The sequence below is a fragment of the Falco cherrug genome, chromosome 2 (genome assembly GCF_023634085.1).
Source record: "Falco cherrug isolate bFalChe1 chromosome 2, bFalChe1.pri, whole genome shotgun sequence".
Lineage (NCBI taxonomy): Eukaryota > Metazoa > Chordata > Aves > Falconiformes > Falconidae > Falco > Falco cherrug.
Genome location: NC_073698.1, coordinates 90,600,422 through 90,622,362, shown reverse-complemented (window position 1 = coordinate 90,622,362; position 21,941 = coordinate 90,600,422). Strand labels below are relative to the sequence as shown.

General features: G+C 40.1%; 1 protein-coding gene across 5 annotated transcripts in view; it reads left to right on the top strand.

The window, feature by feature from the left end:
• Positions 1 to 21,941, top strand: part of CNKSR2 (connector enhancer of kinase suppressor of Ras 2) — a 220,769-nt gene that overhangs the window by 31,274 nt on the left and 167,554 nt on the right. For all 5 annotated transcript variants that reach the window (XM_055703082.1, XM_055703081.1, XM_055703079.1 and 2 more), the window contains exons 2-3: positions 7,802 to 7,965; positions 19,699 to 19,901. In XM_055703082.1, coding sequence (XP_055559057.1) covers positions 7,802 to 7,965; positions 19,699 to 19,901 — 367 coding nt within the window. The remainder of the gene's footprint in view (positions 1 to 7,801; positions 7,966 to 19,698; positions 19,902 to 21,941) is intronic.

Sequence of the window (21,941 nt, the reverse complement as noted above, 5' to 3'; positions counted from 1 at the left end):
CAAAGTTTCAGGTGTGGTAGTTGAACCTATAAAGTTAATCATCTTTCCCTTAGCCCCAAGCTGAAAAGAAGGTTGATAAGGACATAAGCTCTATTACTTTCACTGTGGTGCTCCAACCTTAAGGAAAATGTCTTTTGCCACCAGTTTGGGGAAGAATATTCCATCTAGTTGCCACTGGTTTTAGAACTGTGTCTTTTCATGTATGTCTAAGCAGCTGATTACAAATTTTAATTCAGATCTAACCACAGAAAATGTATTTTAATACTCTATTCTCTCAGAGGTGGGAGGAAGCACTGAACTGTTTGCAAAGGGGGAACAGACTGTGGGATCAGAACCTCAGGATGTATTTCATTGAGAGGGTCATTTGAATTTGAATTCCCACAGATGTGCATAACCTGTTTTGACACTGAATTACAGGGTGGTTTGTTGGCTTGCTTGTTCCAAAAGGTAACCTATTGCGCACTTCAAAATAAGACAGTAAGACCTCAGAGAGATCATGAAGTATGGAGTTGTGTTATTAGTTAGGAGATGGCAAGCATGGAAGATTTCCCTGGAGGGTAGCACTGCATCTTGCAATCTTATTCCAGGAAATCGTATGAGTTAAAAGAATGAAATTAAACATTTCTTGATCAGTTTCTACTGTGCTGCTGTAATATAAGTAATTTATTACATAGAAATCTGCCCAATTTTGCATCTGTGAGCCATTAAAGATTGTTAATGATTTAATGAACTCTGGCTCGGCCCACACAAGGGTAGAACTCGGTGATGCAGTGGGGGGGAGGGGGGGGGGGCGGGGAACCAGCTCCAGTATGTTCTGCTTGCAAGGAATCTTTTCTAGAGGAGATTTTTTTTTTTAATGTTAAAAGCACTGAATCTTCTGAGCAGTTTCTTTTGGAGGAGCTTTCTTTACTTTGGCTATTGTTTTTTATTTGTTTGGTCCCACAGAGAGGTAGAGTTTGCTTTAAACTTAATGAGAAGAGCCGCTCCTTTTCTGTTAATGCACAGAATAGATCATCTGTGTGTGTAACATCTCAGGGGTATGCTGGCTGACAAAGGTGTGCAATGCATTAACATCTTAAGTGCTTTTCTAAGGCCCCAGTCAAACTGGCCAGGTAGTGAGTATATAATGGGATCTGGACAGCATTGCCAGACTTTGTGGTTGGTAATCTCAGGTGGAAAGCATGTGAGGCAGGAGAGTTCTTCTTGAGTAGTTAGTGTTCTTGGAGGTCTGTGTTATTTCTGCAGCACAAGATGAAGAATCTTTCAAGAAAAAGGAAAAAAAAGTTACATTGTGTAGTGTTTGCTTTAAAGAGTAGGTCTAGAAGGAAGAGGAGTACTTATTGTACAGTTTTACTCTAAACTTTCTTTTTATTGGAACATCTGTGCCTTTACATATACTTTAAGAAACTTGGGGTTAATTTGGGTGAGGAGCAGGGTTGTTGACTATGAGACACTTACTTGTGTATTGACATCACAAAACCTGTGTGATGTACTACAGGGTCTTATGCATCCAGAATATAACAACAGACCAGGTTTTTGGACAGATGCCACTGTTCTTGAATTATACGGGACTGCTAGGTGCTTGGCAACCTTAATTGTACCCATGGCCAGGAACAATGTTTAGTACATTAAACTGGGTTATTTGCTAGGATTCCTGTGGCATATGGGTTGTGTGCCATCCTCTGATATGAGGGCATCTGCACGTAGAAGCAGAGCAAACCTTTACAGCTAGAAAAATTTCTCACTACACTGAGGTTGGGTGGATGCTGGACTTGCAGGAATATTGTAAAAGACATAGTACTGTTAAGAAAGCTGTGCTTTCCCTGTTAGCTTCCAGGGTGTTTGCATGGACTCCAGGCACCTGATGTGTTTTGGTACATCTTGTCCTTTCCCAAGTTAAATGGCATTATCAGCCAGGAACACCCATTCCCTGCAGCTCCCCTCCTGTTGATCTCAATGTAGCAGCACCTGGCCCGCTGCTGGCAAACAGGGCTGTCTGCTGTGGCTCTGGGGGCAAAAGGTGTGGGTAGGGAAAGCTGGCGGTCTATAATAATAAGAATAATTTCCTATCTGTGTACAGTTTTGTTTACAAAAAGAATAGCTGCTTTTTAAGAAATGGAATGTCAGAAATAAATTACTTTAAAAAGATGTTCTGTTTAGGGAATGAGGGGAAGTATTTGTGTCAGGCTATTCTGAAAATGTCACACAACCTATGGTTAAATTATTTTGTTCTTTCCTGGCTGTAGTTTTTACAAAATTGGTGACTCAAGCAATCGTCAGTAGTATTTTTGTTGTTTTAATATTTTTTTCTTGCCCTATGTGAACTACGTGCATCCGTCTAAATTACATCTGAATGACAAAAATACATAGATAGCAGGAGGAGGAAGAGTAATGGCTTTATATAGAATTAACTGTCAGTAAGTGTTTATTAAGTGCATCTGTCATGTCTTATTCTGGATTTGTGTTGCTAGTCTTAGATGGGAATTAATTTTTTGATACCTGATGACGTTGAATATTTTAATGTTATTATTCTCATTCAGTAGTCTATGTAAGCAGTGTGGGACTTAAATTCAGGAACGTCAGAAGTACTTACTGCTTTCTTTTTTAGTCATTTAGCAAAATCACATCTATGGCCTATTTTTAATACTTTTTTAGATGAAATGTTTTACATATTGTCAAGAATACTATTTTTTTTTCCAAAGATAAATGCCATTATACATGGGACTGTGCTTGTAAAAGAGTTCATGCAATTAGCATATTGCGTGGAAAACTTGGGCTAAGCAGGACTTTAGGAGAAAATATGTACAAATATGGATAAATCCAGAAGGCTCATGTCAGATAATTGAAGATAATGGTATTTTGTGTGTGTGTGAACTAGTAAAGTGGATTCAAGAAGATTTGAGAAAAATTATTTCCCTTCGCAACCTAAATTTAAATGTCTAAATGAGTTCACTAGGACTTGGTAAATGGCCTTACTTTCAGGTGTCAGGCAGAGAAGACTATCTGATTTGTATTGCTGCTTGTCCGTTTGCTAACAATGAGCATTGCCTAGCATGTAAGAGAGAGATGGCACCATTTGCATGAACTGAGGGCTCACATTGAAATTTTTTGGGAATGTGCAGGACTGTTATGGTCTTTGAATGTTCTGAAGCAAGAAAGAGAGAAATTAAGATCTTCACCTTGTACATCACACTGATTATGCATGTGTTGTGTTGGTCTACAGTGAAACATTACTTTTGATTAACAAGCAGTTCTAAGGTCAAAGGCAGAGTATTCATTATTTAAGTACGAAAGGAAAATATATCAAAAATACCGTGGGGCACCCCACAAAGTAGCAGGCTCTGTTGTTTCGGCCTTAGTGAGTGCTCCTGTTCTCTTTTCCATGCATATGTGTTGCAACTGAGTCATTTTATGGATCAGTCTTGGTGGTTCTGATAATTCATTACCTCCTGTAGAGGAATCAAAGTGAGGAGAATAAAAGCTTTAGTAGAGTTTAGCCATTTGTATTTTTTTGGTTGGAGAATTAGGGGACAATTTTTAGCTCCTCACAAGCCAGTTAAGCATATCTGAGAACCAGGCTGTGTGGCAAGATGCGATACATGATCATTCCTTGATCACCATTTTTGTTCCTTGTTAATATGTTATGCATATGACTGATCATAGAATCACAGTATTCTTTAGGTTGAAAAAGACCTTTAAGATCATTGAGCCCAACCATTAACCTAACGCTGCCAAGTCCACCACTAACCATGTCCCTAAGAGCCACATCTACACTTCTTAGATATGTCTATGGGTTGTGACTTAACCTGGGCAACTTCCCTGGGCAGCCTGTTCCGATGCTTGACAACCCTTTCTGTGAAGAAATTTTTTTTTCCTAATATCCAATCTAAACCTCCCCTAGTGCAACTTGAGGCGCTTCCCTCTTGTCCTATTCCTGGTTACTTGGGAAAAGAGACTGACACCCACCTGCCTACAGGCTCCTTTCAGGTGGCTGTAGAGAGCAATAAAGTCTCCCCTCAGCCTCCTTTTCTCCAGGCTAAACAGCCCCAGGTCCCTCAGCTGCTCCTCAGACTTGTGCTCCAGACCCTTCACCAGCTTTGTTGCCCTTCCCTGGACACACTCCAGCACCTCAATGTCTTTCTTGCAGTGAAGGGCCCAAAACTGAACACAGTGTTCAAGATGCGGCCTCACCAGTGCCACGTACAAGGGGACGATTGCTTCCCTAGTCCTGCTGGCCACACCGCCTCTGGTACAAGCCAGGATGCTTTTTGGCCTTCTTGGCCACCCGGGCATGCTGCCAGCTCATGTTCAGGTGGCTGTCGACCGACACCCCCAGGTCCTTTTCCACCAGGCAGCTTTCCAGCTGCTGTTCCCCAAGCCTGTGGCGTTGTGTGGGGTTGTTGTGGCCCAAGTGCAGAACCCAGCACTTCACCTTGAAACTCATACAATTGGCCTCAGCCCATCAGTCCAGCCTGCCCAGATCCCACTGCAGAACCTTCCTGCCCTTCAGCAGATCAACACTCCTGCCCAGCTTGGTGTCATCTGCAAACTGGCTGAGGGTGCACTCGATCCCCTCACCCACTGATCATTGATAAAAGTATTACAGAGAAGTGACCCCAGTACTGAGCCCTGGGGAACACCATGTATGACCAGCTGCCAACTGGATGTGACTTGATTCACTACCGCTCTGGGCCTTGTCATCCAGCCAGGTTTTTACCCAGCAAACACTACACCTGTCTAAGCCACGAGCAGGCAGTTTCTCCAGAAGAATGCTGTGGGAAATGGTGTCAAAGGCTTTACTAAAGGCCAGGCAGACAACATCCACAGCCTTTCCCTCACCCACTAAGCAGGTCACCTTGTCACAGAAGGAGATCAGGACGGTCAGGCAGGACCTGCCTTTCGCAAACCCCTGGTGGCTGGGCCTGATCACCTGGTTTCCCTGTACGCGTTGCATGACGGCACTCAAGATGGTCTGCTCCATAACCTTCCCCAGCTCTGAGGTCAGGCTGACAGCTCTGTAGTTCCCTGGATCCCCCTTCTGGCCCTTCTTGTAGATGGGTGTCACGTTTGCCAACTTCCAGTCACCTGGGTCCTCCCCGGTTAGCCAGGACTGCTGATAAATGATGGGAAGTGGCTCGGTGAGCACCGCCAGCTCCCTCAGTACCTTGGGTGGATCCCACCCGGCTCCATAGACCTGTGTGTGTCTGAGTGGTGTAGCAGGTCACTGACCGTTTCCCCTTGGATTGTGGGGGCTTCATTCTGCTCCCCGTCCCTGTCTTCCAGCCCAGAGGGATGGGTACCTGGAGAATAACTGGTCCTACTGTTAAAGACTGAGGCAAAGATGGCATGAAGTACCTCAGCCTTTTCCTCATCCTTTCTCACTATGTTTCCCCCCACATCCAGTAAAGGATGGAGATTCTCCTTAGCCCTCCTTTTGTTGCTAAAGTACTTACAGAAACATTTTTTTATGGTCTTTTACAGCAGTAGCTAGACGAAGTTCTAGCCGGGCCTTGGCCCTTCTGATTTTCTCCCTGCATAACCTCATGACATCCTTGTGGTCCTCCTGAGTGGTCTGTCCGTTCTTCCAGAGGTCATGAACTCTTTTGTTTCCTGAGTTCCAGCCAAAGCTCTCTGTTCAACCAGGCCAGTCTTCCCTACTGATTTGTCTTTTGGTCCATGGGATGTCCTGCTCCTGTGCCTTTAAGATTTCCTTCTTGAAGAACAATTTGAACAATGATTTGATTAGAAAGGGAAGTGAATGGAAGGCATAGCTTCAAATGCTTGATTAACCTAAACATTTAAGTGGCTTTGTTTTGGAGGCAGGAAATCAGGTGGCTTTGGAAGGATGTGGTTGGAAGCAGCTTAAGTTACAGACCTGCTCCTGTGTCTCAGGCCTGGAGCATTTGATTTACAGTGTGTTTGCGTGTAGTTTAGTTTCGGTGTATGAATTCTAGAAGTTAAAGCCATGTGAAGATTGTGCTGGTGTGTTGTAGCAGGGACAGAGTGTGGGGTCACACTTGCCTGAGAGCTAAGCCAGCAATGGCCGGCTGGCCTGGCACTGCAGCATCCCTGCCTGCAGTACCAAGGTGTTCCTTGTGTAAGTCTCTCTTGAGGTGTGGTTACACCCTAAAAGGGTTGAATGAGAATCAAAAATGCTTGGTGGCCAGTTTCAGAGAAGCTTTATGCTATAAGCTGGGTTTTTTTATGAGGCAGCTGGGGCTCAGCAGTCAGATCGATACTTCCTCCTTGTGTATCTTCAGATTTTCCAGACATTTTTATTAGCCAATAAAAATGTTCTCACTTCCTTGCAACCTAACGAGCAGATGTCTTTTCAACATTAGGATTTTTTGAAGACAACCATCAGAAAAGTGGTGTCTCTCAAGAAGCAGCTAAATTAACACATTCAGGTTTTTGTCAAATCCTGCCACTTGGTAGGAGTCATGCTGATCCATCAGAAGGTATTTGAGACAGAAATTTTAGGTGGACCACCAAATACCCAAGAGTCTTCCTTATCCCCTTGGCACAGGGATGCACATGCTGCAGAGCTTCCCCGTACTGGTCTGGCACTCTTAGGCAAAGGTTGATGAGGAAGAGAGGCATGATGGATTATCCCATGTTTTGCAGTGCTCTTTGCTCCAGGCAAAAATGTGTAGTCAGCTACATGTTGTTAGACTGATAATCAAGCTGTGTTAGACTGATAATCAAGCTGAATAGCTAGGATAGGGGTAGCCTCCAAAGCAGGACCTGGTCCTGCACAACCCTGCACTCATCCTGTGCAAATATGTGGCATGCACTTCTAGGATCTTTTTTGGCATGATGGGCCTGTTTCCCCAATTACTCAGTTCTGGGGAGCACACACAGGTCTTGATTTTAGTGGCTTTTCATGCTCAGTAAGTTTTTGTGTGCTGTGAGTGACTGTACGTTTTCTAAACTGAGGTACATTGAGCTGGATCTGCTGCTGCAATTGTTGCCCAGTTTACGCATTCACAGTGCTACCACCTTTCTTGTTCTCTAGAGCTCTTTGCAGCTTATTTTAGGGGCTGGCATGATCTGTGAACTTTCAGGTGGCTCAGCAGTGTATGAACGGTCTTGGAGTAGGAGAGATGCTAAGATGTGGCACTGCTGTTTTTGTGTTTCACTGCATGGGGCACTGTAGTCAAGCGTCCTGTGAGGAGAGATTCCTAGCGAGTGCATCTGCAGCATCCCCTCCTGGCCATGTGACCTACCATGGCGGAGGTATGCTGGAAGCATGATTAAGAGGTGCTGACAGCTAGTCACTCCTGAATGTATGGCATGAAGCATAATCACACTCTCATTATTCTCTTAGAATTTGTCTCTGACACAAATGCTTTCCTTTGTTTCCAGTCTCTTACAGTGCTGTAATAACTAACAGCATCTGTTGATACACAGGACCCAGAAAAGGATGCAAGTCTTCCTCCCTTCCATTGTTCCCTCTTCTCTCCCCTCCCAGATGCAATGGAGGCATTACTAACATAGCTGCTATTAGGGGCTGCCAAATAGGCATTCATAGTGCAGTTTACTACAAGAATTCAGGACTCTCTTCGGGGTTCAGGAGCAGCTGGTATTGTCCACGGGTGGAAAAGCCACAGCTGACATAGCTCTCCAAATTTTAAGATTTCTGGGTAGCACTAAATTTTTTGTGATGTTGAAATACTTCTCTTAAAGATAGGGCAAATGTCCTCCGTTGGCTTGATTTTTGGTTCCAGCCCATTTTTACTTCCTCTGGCAGTACAAAATATTGCTAACTTTTGTCTTCCCTTCTTCCATCCTGTTTATACAGGTCTTGATGATTGCCTGCAGCAATATATAAAGAACTTTGAGAGAGAGAAGATTAGTGGTGACCAGCTACTACGCATTACTCATCAAGAACTGGAAGATCTTGGAGTCACACGAATTGGCCATCAGGAGCTTATCTTGGAAGCAGTAGACTTGCTCTGCGCACTGGTAAACTTCTTGGGGAAAAAAGGGGCAGAGAGTGAACCGTTTTTCCGTATTCAGTTTGTATATTCACATTTCTAGTCCTAAAGACTAAGTAGTTCAAGAAACTCCTGACTTACAATGTTTAAGCAATTTAGCATTTTAAACCAGAGGCACAATAAAGAATCTCCTGATAGGCTGGTGCTTGTTAAATTAATTGGTGTCAGAAATTTAAGACTTGCATAGCTGTCTTTATAGAAGAAAAGTTTATCTGAAATCACAAAAGAGCTGGACTGGGTTTGGTTTGAAATACAAAACAGTTATATATGTGATTGCAGTAATTGAGTGCCGGTTGCCCTTTACAAACAAAATGTCCAGATAGTAACCATGTCATTTTTCATTGATCCTTTCATGCAAATTATGTTTTAGATGATTATTTAAGGTTGCTGAAACATAGCTTCTTGTATTTCACAGCAGGAAGGTTTAAATATGGAATTAATTATCTTATGTGCAAATAATACATCTTTGATGGAGCATACAGAGGGATTTTGGTAATGGTCTTTTCAGTCAGGTTGTGTCATGCATAACTGGGCTGACTTTACCCTTCTTACGAAAATTTCATGTGTGCCTGTAAATATTAGTGATAGATTGGGCACACTGTCTGCATTCTCCACTGTAGGAAGGATTGCGAACAGTTCGACTAAGATGTACTTGACTACCTAAAGTGGTGTTTTGTTGATTTTTAATGCATACTACTTTTCCAAGCCTCAAAAGCAGCTTTAAGAAAGCTGAATCCCAGTAGAGGCAATCAAAGATGGCAGGCTGAAAGACTCTTCAGAAAGGCTTGTAGATTCTCAGTATGGAGCAGCTTTTCTGAATATCCTTTTGTGGCATCCTTGGGAGATAGATAGTGAAGGGTAGTGAAGAGAAAAGAGTGAAAAAAAATGCAAAAGAAAAAGAAAAAAGAGAACAAAAGCTTGTACATAAAGGAAGACATTTGGTTTTAAACACATCTTAGATTCTTTTTTTAGAGTACTGTTTATAATAACGTTGCAGAGTGGCTCAGTGCAATACATTAACTCATCTATTTGTTTTTTAAACAACAGAAAGGATGCAATCCTAAAAAAAGCATGCTACTGATATAGAAGGGAACATTAAAAAAGTTATTCTGAAAGTACTTTTTCATCAGACAGTGCAAAAAGAAACAAGAAAGTAAATATTTTAATTAACTGAGACAAAATCTTAGTTAGGGGGAACACTGATAACCATTTTTCCCAGGAACACAGGGAGACAGATTGTGGCTCTTTCAAAAATCACCTATTTTCCCAGGGAAAAAAAAATTATTAGCTGAAATATCTTTTTTTTCCTGGTTATGTAATTACAGATGTTGTCTTTAGACAAACAAACACAACTTGTCTTTGTAGCTCACTTATCTTAGGGAAAAGCGTATGGAACTAAGTGGAATATAAAATAAGGAATTTGTAGTGAAGGCTGACACTGCATCTTTAATTCGTGCAGCAGGTCTCAGCCTTGCTGGTCCTTTGTTACACATACAGTGGTGTCTGCTTTTTTGAGTTCATCTTAAAGAAAACTTCATCACTGAAACACAATAGCATGTGTTCATATCACAGCTTCTAATTTAAGCTGAGGTTTTTGCGGTCTCACAATTGGCTTCTGATCGCTCCTCAGGGATACAAAATGTGATTGTTAATATTGATTTTAGTGGAGTTAATTGGAATTTATTGTTCATGAATCAGATAAACCTCTTAGGAAATTTAATTCAGAGACAATCCTTTCGGCTATACTGGTCCTATACTTACAGACATTCCTTTTTTTATTGCATCAGTAAGTATCTGTCCTGGTTAGTGCCTGCCCATTCTTCCGATTAGCCTCTAACATTGACTGTATTGTTTAGGAGAACTTTGAGCTTATGACTTTCCAATGCAGGGTAACTGCTAGTGCAGGTAGCCACTGTGCAAGGGTGGGTTTTTTAATGAAAATTATCTGATTATTTTTTATGTTTCACTGGAGTTTTACGTTTCATGGTGGAATTTGGCATGAGTTACAAGTGTAAGATCCAACTGAGTTAACATCTGTTTGGATGCTGGAGATGATGGGTGGAGTGATGGGGTACGGGTAGTAACATTAATTTTGCCTTGCAAACACAACCTCTGATTGATTTTAAACTAATTGTTAAAAAGCAAAAGTATTGTCACTTCTGATTCTGCTCTCCATTCTGTTTGAGTTAGTGAGTGACCACCTAAACAGTTTTTGGTATTGAGGACAATTGAGGGGGACAGAACCATCTCTCACTGTTTGCTCCTGCTTTCACTCTGCAGGGGAGAGTTGCCATGAATGAGGAAAGCTTTTGCAATGTTGTTAGCTGCTTTCTTCCTGCCTCCCTTCCCAGCAATTTTTTGGTGTAAACTTCTACTCACAGTTTCTGCCCTGTCAGCTGTGGATATGGCAAAGGGCAACCCAGCTGCTTATGTTGCACACCTGTAGTTCACTGGGCAACATTTTCTTCCTGGAGGAAAGTGAAGAGCCTGAACAAGCATATTTGGCTGTTAACGGAGAGAGCATGGGACCTTCTTAACCCAGGCAGAGGCCGTTGAACAGTGCTAAATAGACAAACTGCTGCAATAGTAGTTGGGAACCAGTTATGATTGACAGCAGTATTTAAAGGATGTTCTTTATTGATTTGACAGAAGGTGAGTGGGTGGCTATGGTTTCCCACAGTATTCTCTTCCTGTCATAAGCACTTGCAACAAATGGATCCTCCGGTGTTCATTAGCTGATCACAGAACAAATGGTGGCCCATGCTATCCATCTCAGTAGAGTCTCTTTTGGCTGCCAGCATGCCATACTATGCTCTTGACAGGAGAGCAATCATCCTGGGGGTGAGATTCACAGGTTTTCTTTTCCTGTGGTGCTTCAGTTGAAGAAGGAATAAAGATTTTGCCCAGCTGCTACTGCTGTTGCAGGTCACACTTGCTGATAATGATGGAGGTAATCATACTGCATACCATCACTGAAGGTGAATGTGCTCTAGGAGAGAGCAGGCAATGTAATTAATGTGGTTTGTCTTTTCCCTCTATCCTTAGTCTGTGAAGGTGGGAGCATGTTCAATAGATTGTCTTGCCTCAGTGCAGTTTTGTGTTTTATAAAATCTGTATGTCAGAAAGGGCAAGATAAATGAAATGTCCTTTCTGCTCGAAAGAAAGAGGTAGTGAGGTCTGTGATAGTATTTCATTGCTGCTAAGAGTTTGTTGCATGGTTTTCAATCACTCCTTGAGAACCCACCATGACGGATATATGCCTGTAGAGTTGTTCTGTTTCCAGCAAGGCACGTCTCTTGTCCTTCCCTTTCTGTTCAAACCAGGACATGAAATGGAGATCACACTGGTGGCACCAACAGGTAGATTCCTGCTTGATGTGGATGTGCATGTTTATTCATACTGACAAAATCTCAAAAAATAATTCACACTCAAAAAATAATTGACATCTCAAACCTGGTTGAAAAATGGTGAACTAAGAAACTGCATGTCCAGCTCTAGAGATACAGGAGAAACTGCACTGAGTTAAGTACCTTGGCATTTTTTTTTCTCCAGGCTACTTCCAGATAATAAAACATACACTTGTTCATCAGTTATAAAAATTACCAGCCAGATCTAGCCTCAACATGATCCTTTTGAGTATGTGTGTGTTGGTGAAGCTAGTCGAAGACTGGTTTACATTTCATCAGTAAACACTAGTGTAGCAGACCTTCACACGTAAGATGTGATGAGCCTTGTTTCTTTGATGGTTGCTTTAAGAAGTGGATGTGAATAAGCAATGCCAACAGAAAGCAAATTGAGGAAGGGTGGAGGTGATGCTTATGAAAAGAGAAATGCATACTGAAGAACATGTTACTTAGATAATAGCATATCACTGTATCAGTCAGTCTTCAGGTTTGGAGTGCATCTGGAGGTCTTGTAGCTCCCGAAATACCTAACTGTGTTCCAGAAAGCAAAGAAATACATGCAATTCTTTATCCATCATCTGTTTGTCAAGAGATGGAGTTTCATTTATCAAAACTGGGCATGACCATATTTTGCTAAGAGTCCATGAACTCTAAATTTTATGTCTCCTTGATATTATATTTTTCCGAGAACTTACTACCCTTTGTCTCACTGCCTGCAGAATACAAAGACTGAAGCTGAAGATTTCTTCCTCCATCTTTAAGAAAATGGTCTAGTTTACCTGATGTATCACTGCAATGCATTGATGTATGAGGATTTTTTTTTCTGCTTTATATCTCCAATATATCATGTACATGTTGTTTGCGTGAAGATTAAATTTGTTTCATTTGATTCTGAACGTTTTCAAATATTCTTTGAAAGGAGACCTTAAAGCAGGAAGTATTTTGTTCAGGGGAAATAAGAGTATTTTAAAAACTTCACAAATAACTTTTGGATGCTTTAAAGTTTTCCTTGAACAAAGAACTTAGTAAAGTCCCTGTGAATTAGCAAAATACTTCTTCAGGGAATCTGTATTTGTGTAGAATAGAGCTTGGTTAAAAAACAAAACAGAACAGTTTTTGCTTTGTACAATGTACTGGTTTCAGTACTGGCTTCATGCTAGTTGTTTAAATCTTCTATGGCTGCACAGGAATGTATTATACACTGCATATTTGAATGTATAAAGCTAGAACATTGCAGCAGATCAAATAGCATTATTATTTGGCAGAGAAAACATTGGTGTGCACTAACAGCATGAAATTACTTACCATTTAGCAATAACACAAAACATTTATATGCAAATGAATGTAAAAAATAGACCTACTTTACTCATGAATTATTCGATTCCTCTTAAGAGTTATGCCTTTTATCTTAATTTTGTTGTCTTGCCATTTCTCACACAGAAATCCTTTCCTTTAACCTTATCACTAGTCAGATCTTAAAACTACTTTTGTCGGTAATAGTGAATATTAGACTTAATCACCGTAGTGCTAAATGAGGAAGACTTCATTTTGGAATGGAGATTTGTATGTACTGGAGTTGGGATTTATTGTTAATATTCTGCATGCTCATAGCAGAAAAATTACTTGCCTTTTTCACTACTGCCCTTTGCAAGTTAAAGTTCTGCTTTTATATCATTAGCCTTCTTGTCTTCAGCCTGAGCTAACTCAACTGCAGAGAAGGAAATCCTGGAGTCCATCACCAGATCAATAAAGCTAAAGAGTTAAAGGGCTTCTGATAGCTCACATAGATCATGCTGAAAATGTTTGTTGCTTGCATTACTAGATCATTTATACAGAAGTGCAGTAAATCCTGTGGTATGCCAAAGGCAGCAAGTATGTCTGTATGCAAAGAGTGAATGTTCTTCCTCCCACCTGCCTCAAGAATCAGTTATGGATCCTAGATGCTTTTCTTAGTTATCTTTTTTGCTTTGGGCTGTTGGCAGTTTTGGGCAAGTATGAAATATATGCCCTGGTTCACAGTCATAGCATGGTTTGTATTGAAAGGGACCTTTAAAGATGCAAACCCCTAGTTAAAAGCAGACTGGATAAAAAAAGGCTGTTACAATGTAAAATGTTTTAAAGAGGTAGTGTGTTCATAAAAATTTACTTTTTTTAAAAAAAAACCCTGCTGATTAGGTGTTTAAGACTTTGTGAAATGCATGTAACTGCATATGTAAGTGGTGGTTTGAATTCTGGAGAAATAAGAGCACTTGGCTGGCTAGGGACAAAATTACATGAGAAAGTAGAAAAACAAAAAAATAATGAGCACTTGGTCTTGCAGAGTTTGCTGATTGAGTAAGAGTAAGAGGAATAGTTTATATAATTGCTCTATTAGTGCTACAAAGCATGACCAGGGCTTGGCATTTTGATGTGTTGCTTGATTGTGCTGTAGGAAAAGAAGGGTGTTTTTCAGAAAAGGGGATGATTATGGTAGTTATTAATCTTTCCCAGGTTCTGCAGGGCTGTAGGTATCATGCACCTGAGGTTTTTTCTGACTCTGTAAACATTTAGGACAGATATTTATACTTTTTGAGACCATATGCCTTTTAATCAGTGTATGTTTAATAATTGCCGTGAATTATGTGTCATTTAAGCTATCTGGCTTTTTCTCCTTATCTACTTATTGTTTGTGAAACAGATGTGTAAGGATCATGTGTTATGCACTTCTAAATTACCCCATATGTCAGTGATATTTGAAGAAGAGATAACCTTAGTGTTGGCATTTCATGACGGAAGAAGGGCCGTTAGAAATACATGTTGTAGGCAGAGCTGATGAGGTATAAAGTTACATAAGGCACCTTCCATATGACAAGCTGTGTTCTCAGTTGCTCGCAGCTTTGGGCTGGTAAGCTATCTGCCTCATTCTTTGTGGGATGTGTTGAGCAAAATGTTTTGGAGAATGAGGTTCAGATGCATTTTGTTCATTCAGTTTTGGAGGTAAAGATTGGAACATTTCTTGGTGAATTTTTGGCTGCCCCAGATTCTGAGGTGTGGTTTTGAAATTGCTGTCATGTGCTACAGTATCCATGTGATGCTATCTTGATTAGTCATTTAAAAACTTCCCCAGGCTTCCCGAGAACCGAGAACTATATGAACTTCACTGTTTTCAGGTTGCTTGTTTAAAAGCAATAAATAATACATTCAGAAATGTTGCACAAGAATTAAATATGGACAATGAAAGCATTCAACAATAGTAAGGATTAAGTGTGCCCAAGGTTGTCTAAAGTCCATTTCGTAACAGTCATATGCTATTCTTACCTAAAACTCCTGCATTTGGTCTGTAAGTTGAAAAAGACTTCTTGAAAAGATGCATTAGAGAGAAAACTTACGGTTTCATCCCTGTGATCGTTATCCATATTACTGAGAGATATCAGACATAACTGAGAAGTTACATTTCTTTACACATAATTTATTATACACTGTACAGAATTTATTACATAGTACAGCTATGTAGACTATAATATTTTTCTTTTCAAAACATTACCCTTTTTTTTTCCTCCTTTAAAAAATAATGTTTGTATGTGTGATGACAAACATTTGCAAAAGAAAAAATAAAACTTTACCTTCTGTAATTTATACAGGCATGGTTACCTTCTCCAGAGGGGCAGCAGAAATTAATCGATGTAAACACTGCTATCTGCTCTGCCTGCCAGGTGAAAACTGTTTTTATTTTCCTTTTGCCGCCAAGCATCAGTGTAACCATAGTATCTTCAATTCCCATCTTGTGCCTCTTCAGTGACAGTTAGCACTGGTCACCGCATGCCTTTTGCTTCATGTGGTTTTCAGCAGCTTTCTGGGCTGAAGAGAAAGCACAGTTATTTAGGGAGGGAGGCAGAGAGGTCATATGCTCATGTAGCTGTCTTGGATTGTTTCTAGGAGTCAAACAATGTCATTGAACTTGATGTGGCCTTTGTGCTTGGAGATGTAGAGGCATTTGTGGTTGCATTAAAGTTGTGAACAAGAAGTGTTCTAAGGGATTTCTGAATTTGTTAATGGTACTGTGGCGGTGTCTTGTGTTGCATATTGGGATGTGTTTAGATCTGGACTTTTTTTGGTATCTGAGCTTAGTTTTTTCACTTAGCTGAGATGTCTTTGCATTTGCAATGAGCAGCATAAAAATATGCTAAACTAAAGGTCCAGCAGCTTCTAGACACCCTGTCTGAGCCAGCAGAGATAGCAGTATATGAGTTAAGAACACTTTACTTTTTAACCTGTGCTAGCAGTGTGAGGGCTAGCACTTGCCTGCCAGCCAGGAAAGAGATAAAATGAGGTCTGATTTTTAATTTTTAATTATTTTTGTTTGTTTGTTTGTTTGGGAGAAGCGGGGAACACAAGGAATGAACATTGATCAAGCTAATCCAAGAAAATTTCAGTTTACTTCCAAAGTTTGGTTACTGAAGTGTCTTCCTACCCTGTGGTGCTGGTGCAAGGATGGGCTGGCAGAGGGACTAAGCTGGCTCTCCTCACCAAAAATAAAGCAAAACTCATCAGTGGTGATTAGAGCTGCTGCTTGTCAGCTGTGCAGAAAAGAGCTACAATTCATCACTCACACTGTCATGTGAATCCACAGAAAAGTAATTATCAGGTAAAATGTCTATTAATAGCTCCCACCACCTTTAGTTTGAACACCTGCTGACAAGCTATTACTCTGCGTAGCTTAGCTTCATCAAGTTCTTGTTTTGTGATTGCCAGAAGAGACTCCATTAGAGCCATTTCTGTTGGGGCAGGGTGTCTCTGAAGAGGTTTGTGGTTCTTTCAGTGGCTGTGAATTTATTTTGGCTAATGAAAGCGTAACTTGCGTTAGTGCCGACTAAATGTAGACTAGGGGAAAACAAAGAATTGTCTCCTTTTCTTGCAATTATCTTCTTACGGTGCTTGAAAATATATGCAGTGCATTTCTAAGAAAACCGTGCTGCTAGTAGTATATTATTGCATACAAAGTATGTTTAAACTTGGCATTTACTATTCGAGCAAGGTTTTTTTCAATATTAGAACATGCAACCCTTTGTTCATTTTTAATGTGGGCCAGAAATATTAGTGATAAACAAAGTGGGGATTTTGTTAGTTTGGCTGCTGTTTTCAGATCCTTCTACTTGAAGGCTTCAATAAACACAGGTGCCTAAAAATATACTCTGCCTGAAATGTATCTCTGTATTTCCTATCTCTGGCTTTATCTGTCTCATATTACAGGTGGAAGCTTTACTGAAATCAGTGCCATTCCTCATGTAGGACTGAATTTTATGTGCAGCTTAGGCATTATATTTGTCCCTCAGTCTTTTACGTTAAAGAACACACACACATTTGATGAATATGTGTGAAAATGGACTTTGTATCTGTTAACATTGTCTCTTCCTGTCCACATATCTGTTGGTGAAAAAACACATCTGAGAAAGAGTGCGTCTGTAGATGGCTGTCACTTGAAATATTAACAAGAGGCCACTAGGCTTATATAGGAGCTGATTTTCTAAGAAGCATGTACATAAATGCAGCCTATTTTCCTGTCATAGAATAAACTTTTGAGCATTGTTTTGCACCATCTGCAGTGTTCAATATTGCAGATTTTCTTTTTGCTGGTGCTTTACTTTCTGGTGGGACCGGAGGCCCGTACATTGGTGGTCAGGGTTCCTGCTGTGGTGGGTATGGCATACCAGCGCAGGTGGGTACCCATCACCTGCCTCTCTAAGCAGATGAGGTACAGACAATGTGACAAAGTGGGAGATGGAGATAGAGAGGAAGGTGAAATAATTTCAGGTTGTTGAGGAGGAGCGTTGGGATCCAGCAGGGGCCTCCCAGCTGTGGACCTCATGCGTGGCCTGGCTGGGGACGTGAGTGGGTGCCTGGGCCCGGCCAGCTCGTTCCCTGCACCCACCCCTGCCTTAGCGTGGTATTTGGATAATCACACTCAGCTTCTTAGGAGCATCCACCTGAATTGGGAAGTTCAACATTTCGGTGTGTCAGAAAGATGGAAACCCTGTGGCCAGCCCACGGTTTGCGGTGGTTCCCCCTGTGTCTGGGGATGCGCTGGTGGTTGTCGTGGGGCTCGCTTGTGGTGGGGTTTTGGTTTGGCTGATCTGTAAGACATTTGTGTGATGTATCTTTCATCCAAAATATCTTTCATTTGGTTTGTTCCCTGTTAATTTTGCCAAAATGAACTAGATGTTCAAGCAGTAGAATGAAATAAGAACAAACCTGGTATTTTTTCCCAGCTGACTCCTACCCAGTTTTCAGTATCTGTCGTGCTTTCTCAGCCGCAGCAACCACAGCAAACCACAGAAAAAAACAATTTTTATCTGATGTTCATCGCTTTAATTTGGACTGATTTAATAAGTTATTAGTTATGAGTTGTTTAGCTGCAAAATAAAGTAAGTTTTTCTTTTCCATCTCAATTTATTGTTTTCACCTTGTACTTTTTTATTTATAACCTAACTCTATCTGTTGTATAATTGCTATCAAATATTAACATGGTGGAAAAGTCACTGCCCAAACATATAATTTGTGTAATTGGAACTGAACGTAGTGGCAGAGGACAGCTCTTGTGCAGAAACTATGCAGTGGAGAAACATGCCCACAAAGCCTTCCTTGCCCAAAATATGGATGTTCACAGAAGTTACAGTAGTGTTTTTTAAAGGGCAAACTTAGCATTTAGGTACTTCCCCCTTAAGCCAAGTCCCAAAGTGCATTCCGTGCTGCGGAATGATGGCTGTCATTTTAGCAGCTCCCTCATGAGCGGTGTTTGGTTTACAATGGTAAAGACAGGCTGGCTGGGAGACAGCAGACAAGCCGTGTGGTGTGCTCAAGTCTCTCCATGATGATCTTCCATTTCTTGGGAGGAGGCATTGGGAGAGGGCTGGGGGCTCACTGAGGCTAGTTTCAGTGTAATGTTTCTGTAGTCCCTGTGCAACTGAACAGGACATTAAGTTCATTTAGTAGATGGTTTGGATTAGGAGCTTGACGACTGCTATAAATAATCCTCTCCCCTCCCCCCCTCAATTTCCTATAGAAAAAAGACTAAGATAAATAAGCTTCAGCGGTCTTAAATTAGCATTGGCAAATACCTACCTTCTCCCATCTCTTCTCCTTCTGGACTAATCAGTATGTGGGCCAAAACTGGAGGGCATGGGAGGAGAGCTGTTGAGGACAGGGGGTGTCATTAGGAAGTACATTTTTTCGGTGTGCAGCTGAGGGGCTCTCTGCATCCTACTTCATCTTCATTTGTGGTAGGAAATGGTCTACCTTTGATAATAAGTAGCCCTTCCCATTGTCAGCTGAACAAATTGTGAGCACCCCACATTATAACCTTCTGATGCTGTTAAGGCAAGGACCACTTTCAGAAGTCCCATCCTTATCTTACAGGATAATAAGCTCAAGTTTATGCAATTGCTTGTTCCTTTACAAAGGCAAATGAAGATCTCTTTTGAAATAACTCTATTATTCTTTGCACTTGTGAGGAAAACAAATCTATTATAGAAATAACAAATCATGATGGCACTATATTAAATTGTAATTGAACATTAAATTAGGGCATTCTGTAGTGCTGTTTCAGCAAAATTTGTATATTTGAAGGATTTTCAAGTACTATTTGTTAATATTTCTGCATAATTATTTATGTCTGTGCTGCACAGCTGAGGAACATAATTTAAGTTTAAGAGGTTGAATCTTAAATGGCAGCAAAGTTTACAACTTGACTTTAGAAGGACAACATAGACACTGAACAGAGTAGCTCTGTGGTCTGTGATTCTGGTGGTCCTTTACTGCTAACAAGAATAAAAATAAGGAAATGAACATGCTTCCATCGCTGAAACCAACAAAAGTAATTTGGTGTCATACTGTGTGCACACTCCATATTCTGCTATTTGCAAGCCCTCTTGCTTAATGCAATTTTAGGAATTGGTGTGAGTATAGATATGAGGGATTGATCCCTAACCATCAGATCTACTGAGAGAATAGTCTGATCTACTGATCACTGCTTTGAAAATCAATCTTCCAGACTAGGTTTTTTCTTCATTTTGAGATGTTTTTCTTAATGCGCTTAAAACCAACTAAAAGATCACTTATAATTTTACTCTTCTTTTGTTCTGTTTTTATGCACTTTAGAAACAGAACATGCCATATATTTAAAAACTAATGAGTGGGTGTATTTCTACCTTAATTATTAGGGATGGTTAAGTTTTGAGGCAGAAGAGCAGTCTGGCTGTTCTCAGTACTTCATGTTCGGCTGCAAAGCTAACTTCCTTTTCTTTGTCTTTTTTTCAATGCAGAACTATGGTTTGGAAACAGAAAATCTAAAAACCCTTTCTCACAAACTGAATGCATCTGCCAAAAATCTGCAGAACTTCATCACTGGGAGGAGGAGGAGTGGTCACTATGATGGAAGGACCAGCCGCAAATTACCGAACGATTTTCTGACATCGGTAGTGGATTTGATTGGAGCAGCTAAAAGTCTGCTGGCTTGGTTGGACAGGTAAAATCTCCCAAATGTGTCACAGGTAACCAGTTCACACACATGCACAAACCCCAACTTCTTTACAAAATGTAATGTAGACATCGAAATGGAAGCAGAGTTAATTTACAAATTCTGAGAGGATGTTTGTAGCAATTTTTTCTTGTTAAGTCAGCATGGAATTCAAATAGCATTTCAGTACAATGCATCTAAATGTACTGCAACCCTACACATATACTGGAAATACAATATAGAAACAGGATGACATCATTAAGTTGTATGTTTATTTTATTATTACAATAGAACAACACTTTGACCTGTATAACTCAGATTCATAGCTCTGATAGTATCAAATTCACAAAACTGTGGGCATACTTTCCATTAATAAGGTGTCAATATATACTTCCTCTGTGTGTGTGTGTGTAACCATGCATGTTGCATTTTAGTTTTTTTAAATGGTGGTAAAATATCTCTGAAAGTATCAGAACTGTCTTAGACTTTTACCTCTATTACCTAGGAAGTATGTTGGACTAGCACTTAAGTGCTCTCCTTTGCTGTATCTGTAGTGTCTTTTTTCTAATGGTAGCAAGAGTAATATGCAGGCATTTAAGATGGTCATTGAAACTCCAGAAGTGGTTAAAATTAGTCTTGTTTGTATGCGTAAAATGTATCACAGTGCATTTTTATCAGCGAAAATCAAATGCTTATCTTGATTTAAAAGTATATCTTATTTTGTATCCAGCAGCTGAACTTTTATTCAGAGTATGATCTTTGTGTAATTCTTGAATCCAACAGAATTATTGGGGTTTTGTTGTGTTTCATTTTCCAGAGGAAAACTAGCTTCTGTCTCATAAATTATTTCCTTATGGAAATTTTAGGTGAGGCATGAATATTTTCTATTTCTTAGGCTGAACTTCAAACTCTTTCTTTGGTTCAATAGATTGCAGCAACCACTGCTGCTTCTTTTCTCCTCTTTCTAGCCTTTCCCCAAGTTTCAAAACCAGACCACCTGAAGCTGGACTCCTAAATTTCTATTTAGGTGTTTAACATTATATGCACAGAGAAGCAATACAATGTCAAGGAAAGAATTCAGTATTGCGATTTGAAAAATTGGGAATACATTTTTAGCTCTGCCTCTAGCTTGTTGCTGTTACTTGGAAGACCTGTAGGCTTCACTTTTTCTCCCTGCAAATCATTTTTGGCAGAGAACAGCATGTCATTCTGGGTTTTAAAACAGAAGGAACAGTGGAAACCATGCTCTTTTGCATAGGTAGATCAGTGTTTGTCACTTTTTTCTATTTAGAAATAGCCTTGATTGTTTTCTCATTGAAATTGTGGGTAATGGATAAAGGCTGTTAGTTACGAAGCTGAGATTCATTTATTATTATTTATATGAAATAGTCTGGTATGAAAAAATAAACTTTTACATATATTTTTTTAACACATTGAAAAACAATGTGGTTTTGGCATCTTAATATGAATTTAGTAGTTGAACTTCAGGAATAAAGTAGTTGTTGATGCTAGGAAACATCTGCATCTAAGCATTAACGTGTTACTGTCATACTGTGTGCTATGCCCAAATTTTATTATTAAAAGACAAATCCAGTCTGTAAAATTTGATTGTACCTCTAGAAATATGTTGTGAATTACCTCTTACTAAAATTACATTTATAAAAGCAGTTATATTGTATTTGTCAGAGATAATTCTGTTAGCAGGTTTTAGGGTTGGTGGGGGAAGAACTGTAAATTAATATCTAAAACCATGCATATCAGTTCTACTCCCAGTAAAATGTAAAATGACTTTTGTATTTATCTGAAATGATAGCTGATCAGACCCAGGAGCTCCAAGAAGTTAAAAATGAGGGCAGCCATGGTGTTAGTCCACTTTTAGCAATGCTGTCTTTAATGTCCAAATAAGGCTTCCTAGAAGTGGTATTTTAATTTCATTCAGATTTCTGGGAAAGTTCTTTTGAAGATCTGTGTACTTTAAAACACCAGGTTCTGGCAAATGTTTTCTGTAACATTTTAAGACTTTTCTGATTTATGAGCGTATGGATGTTT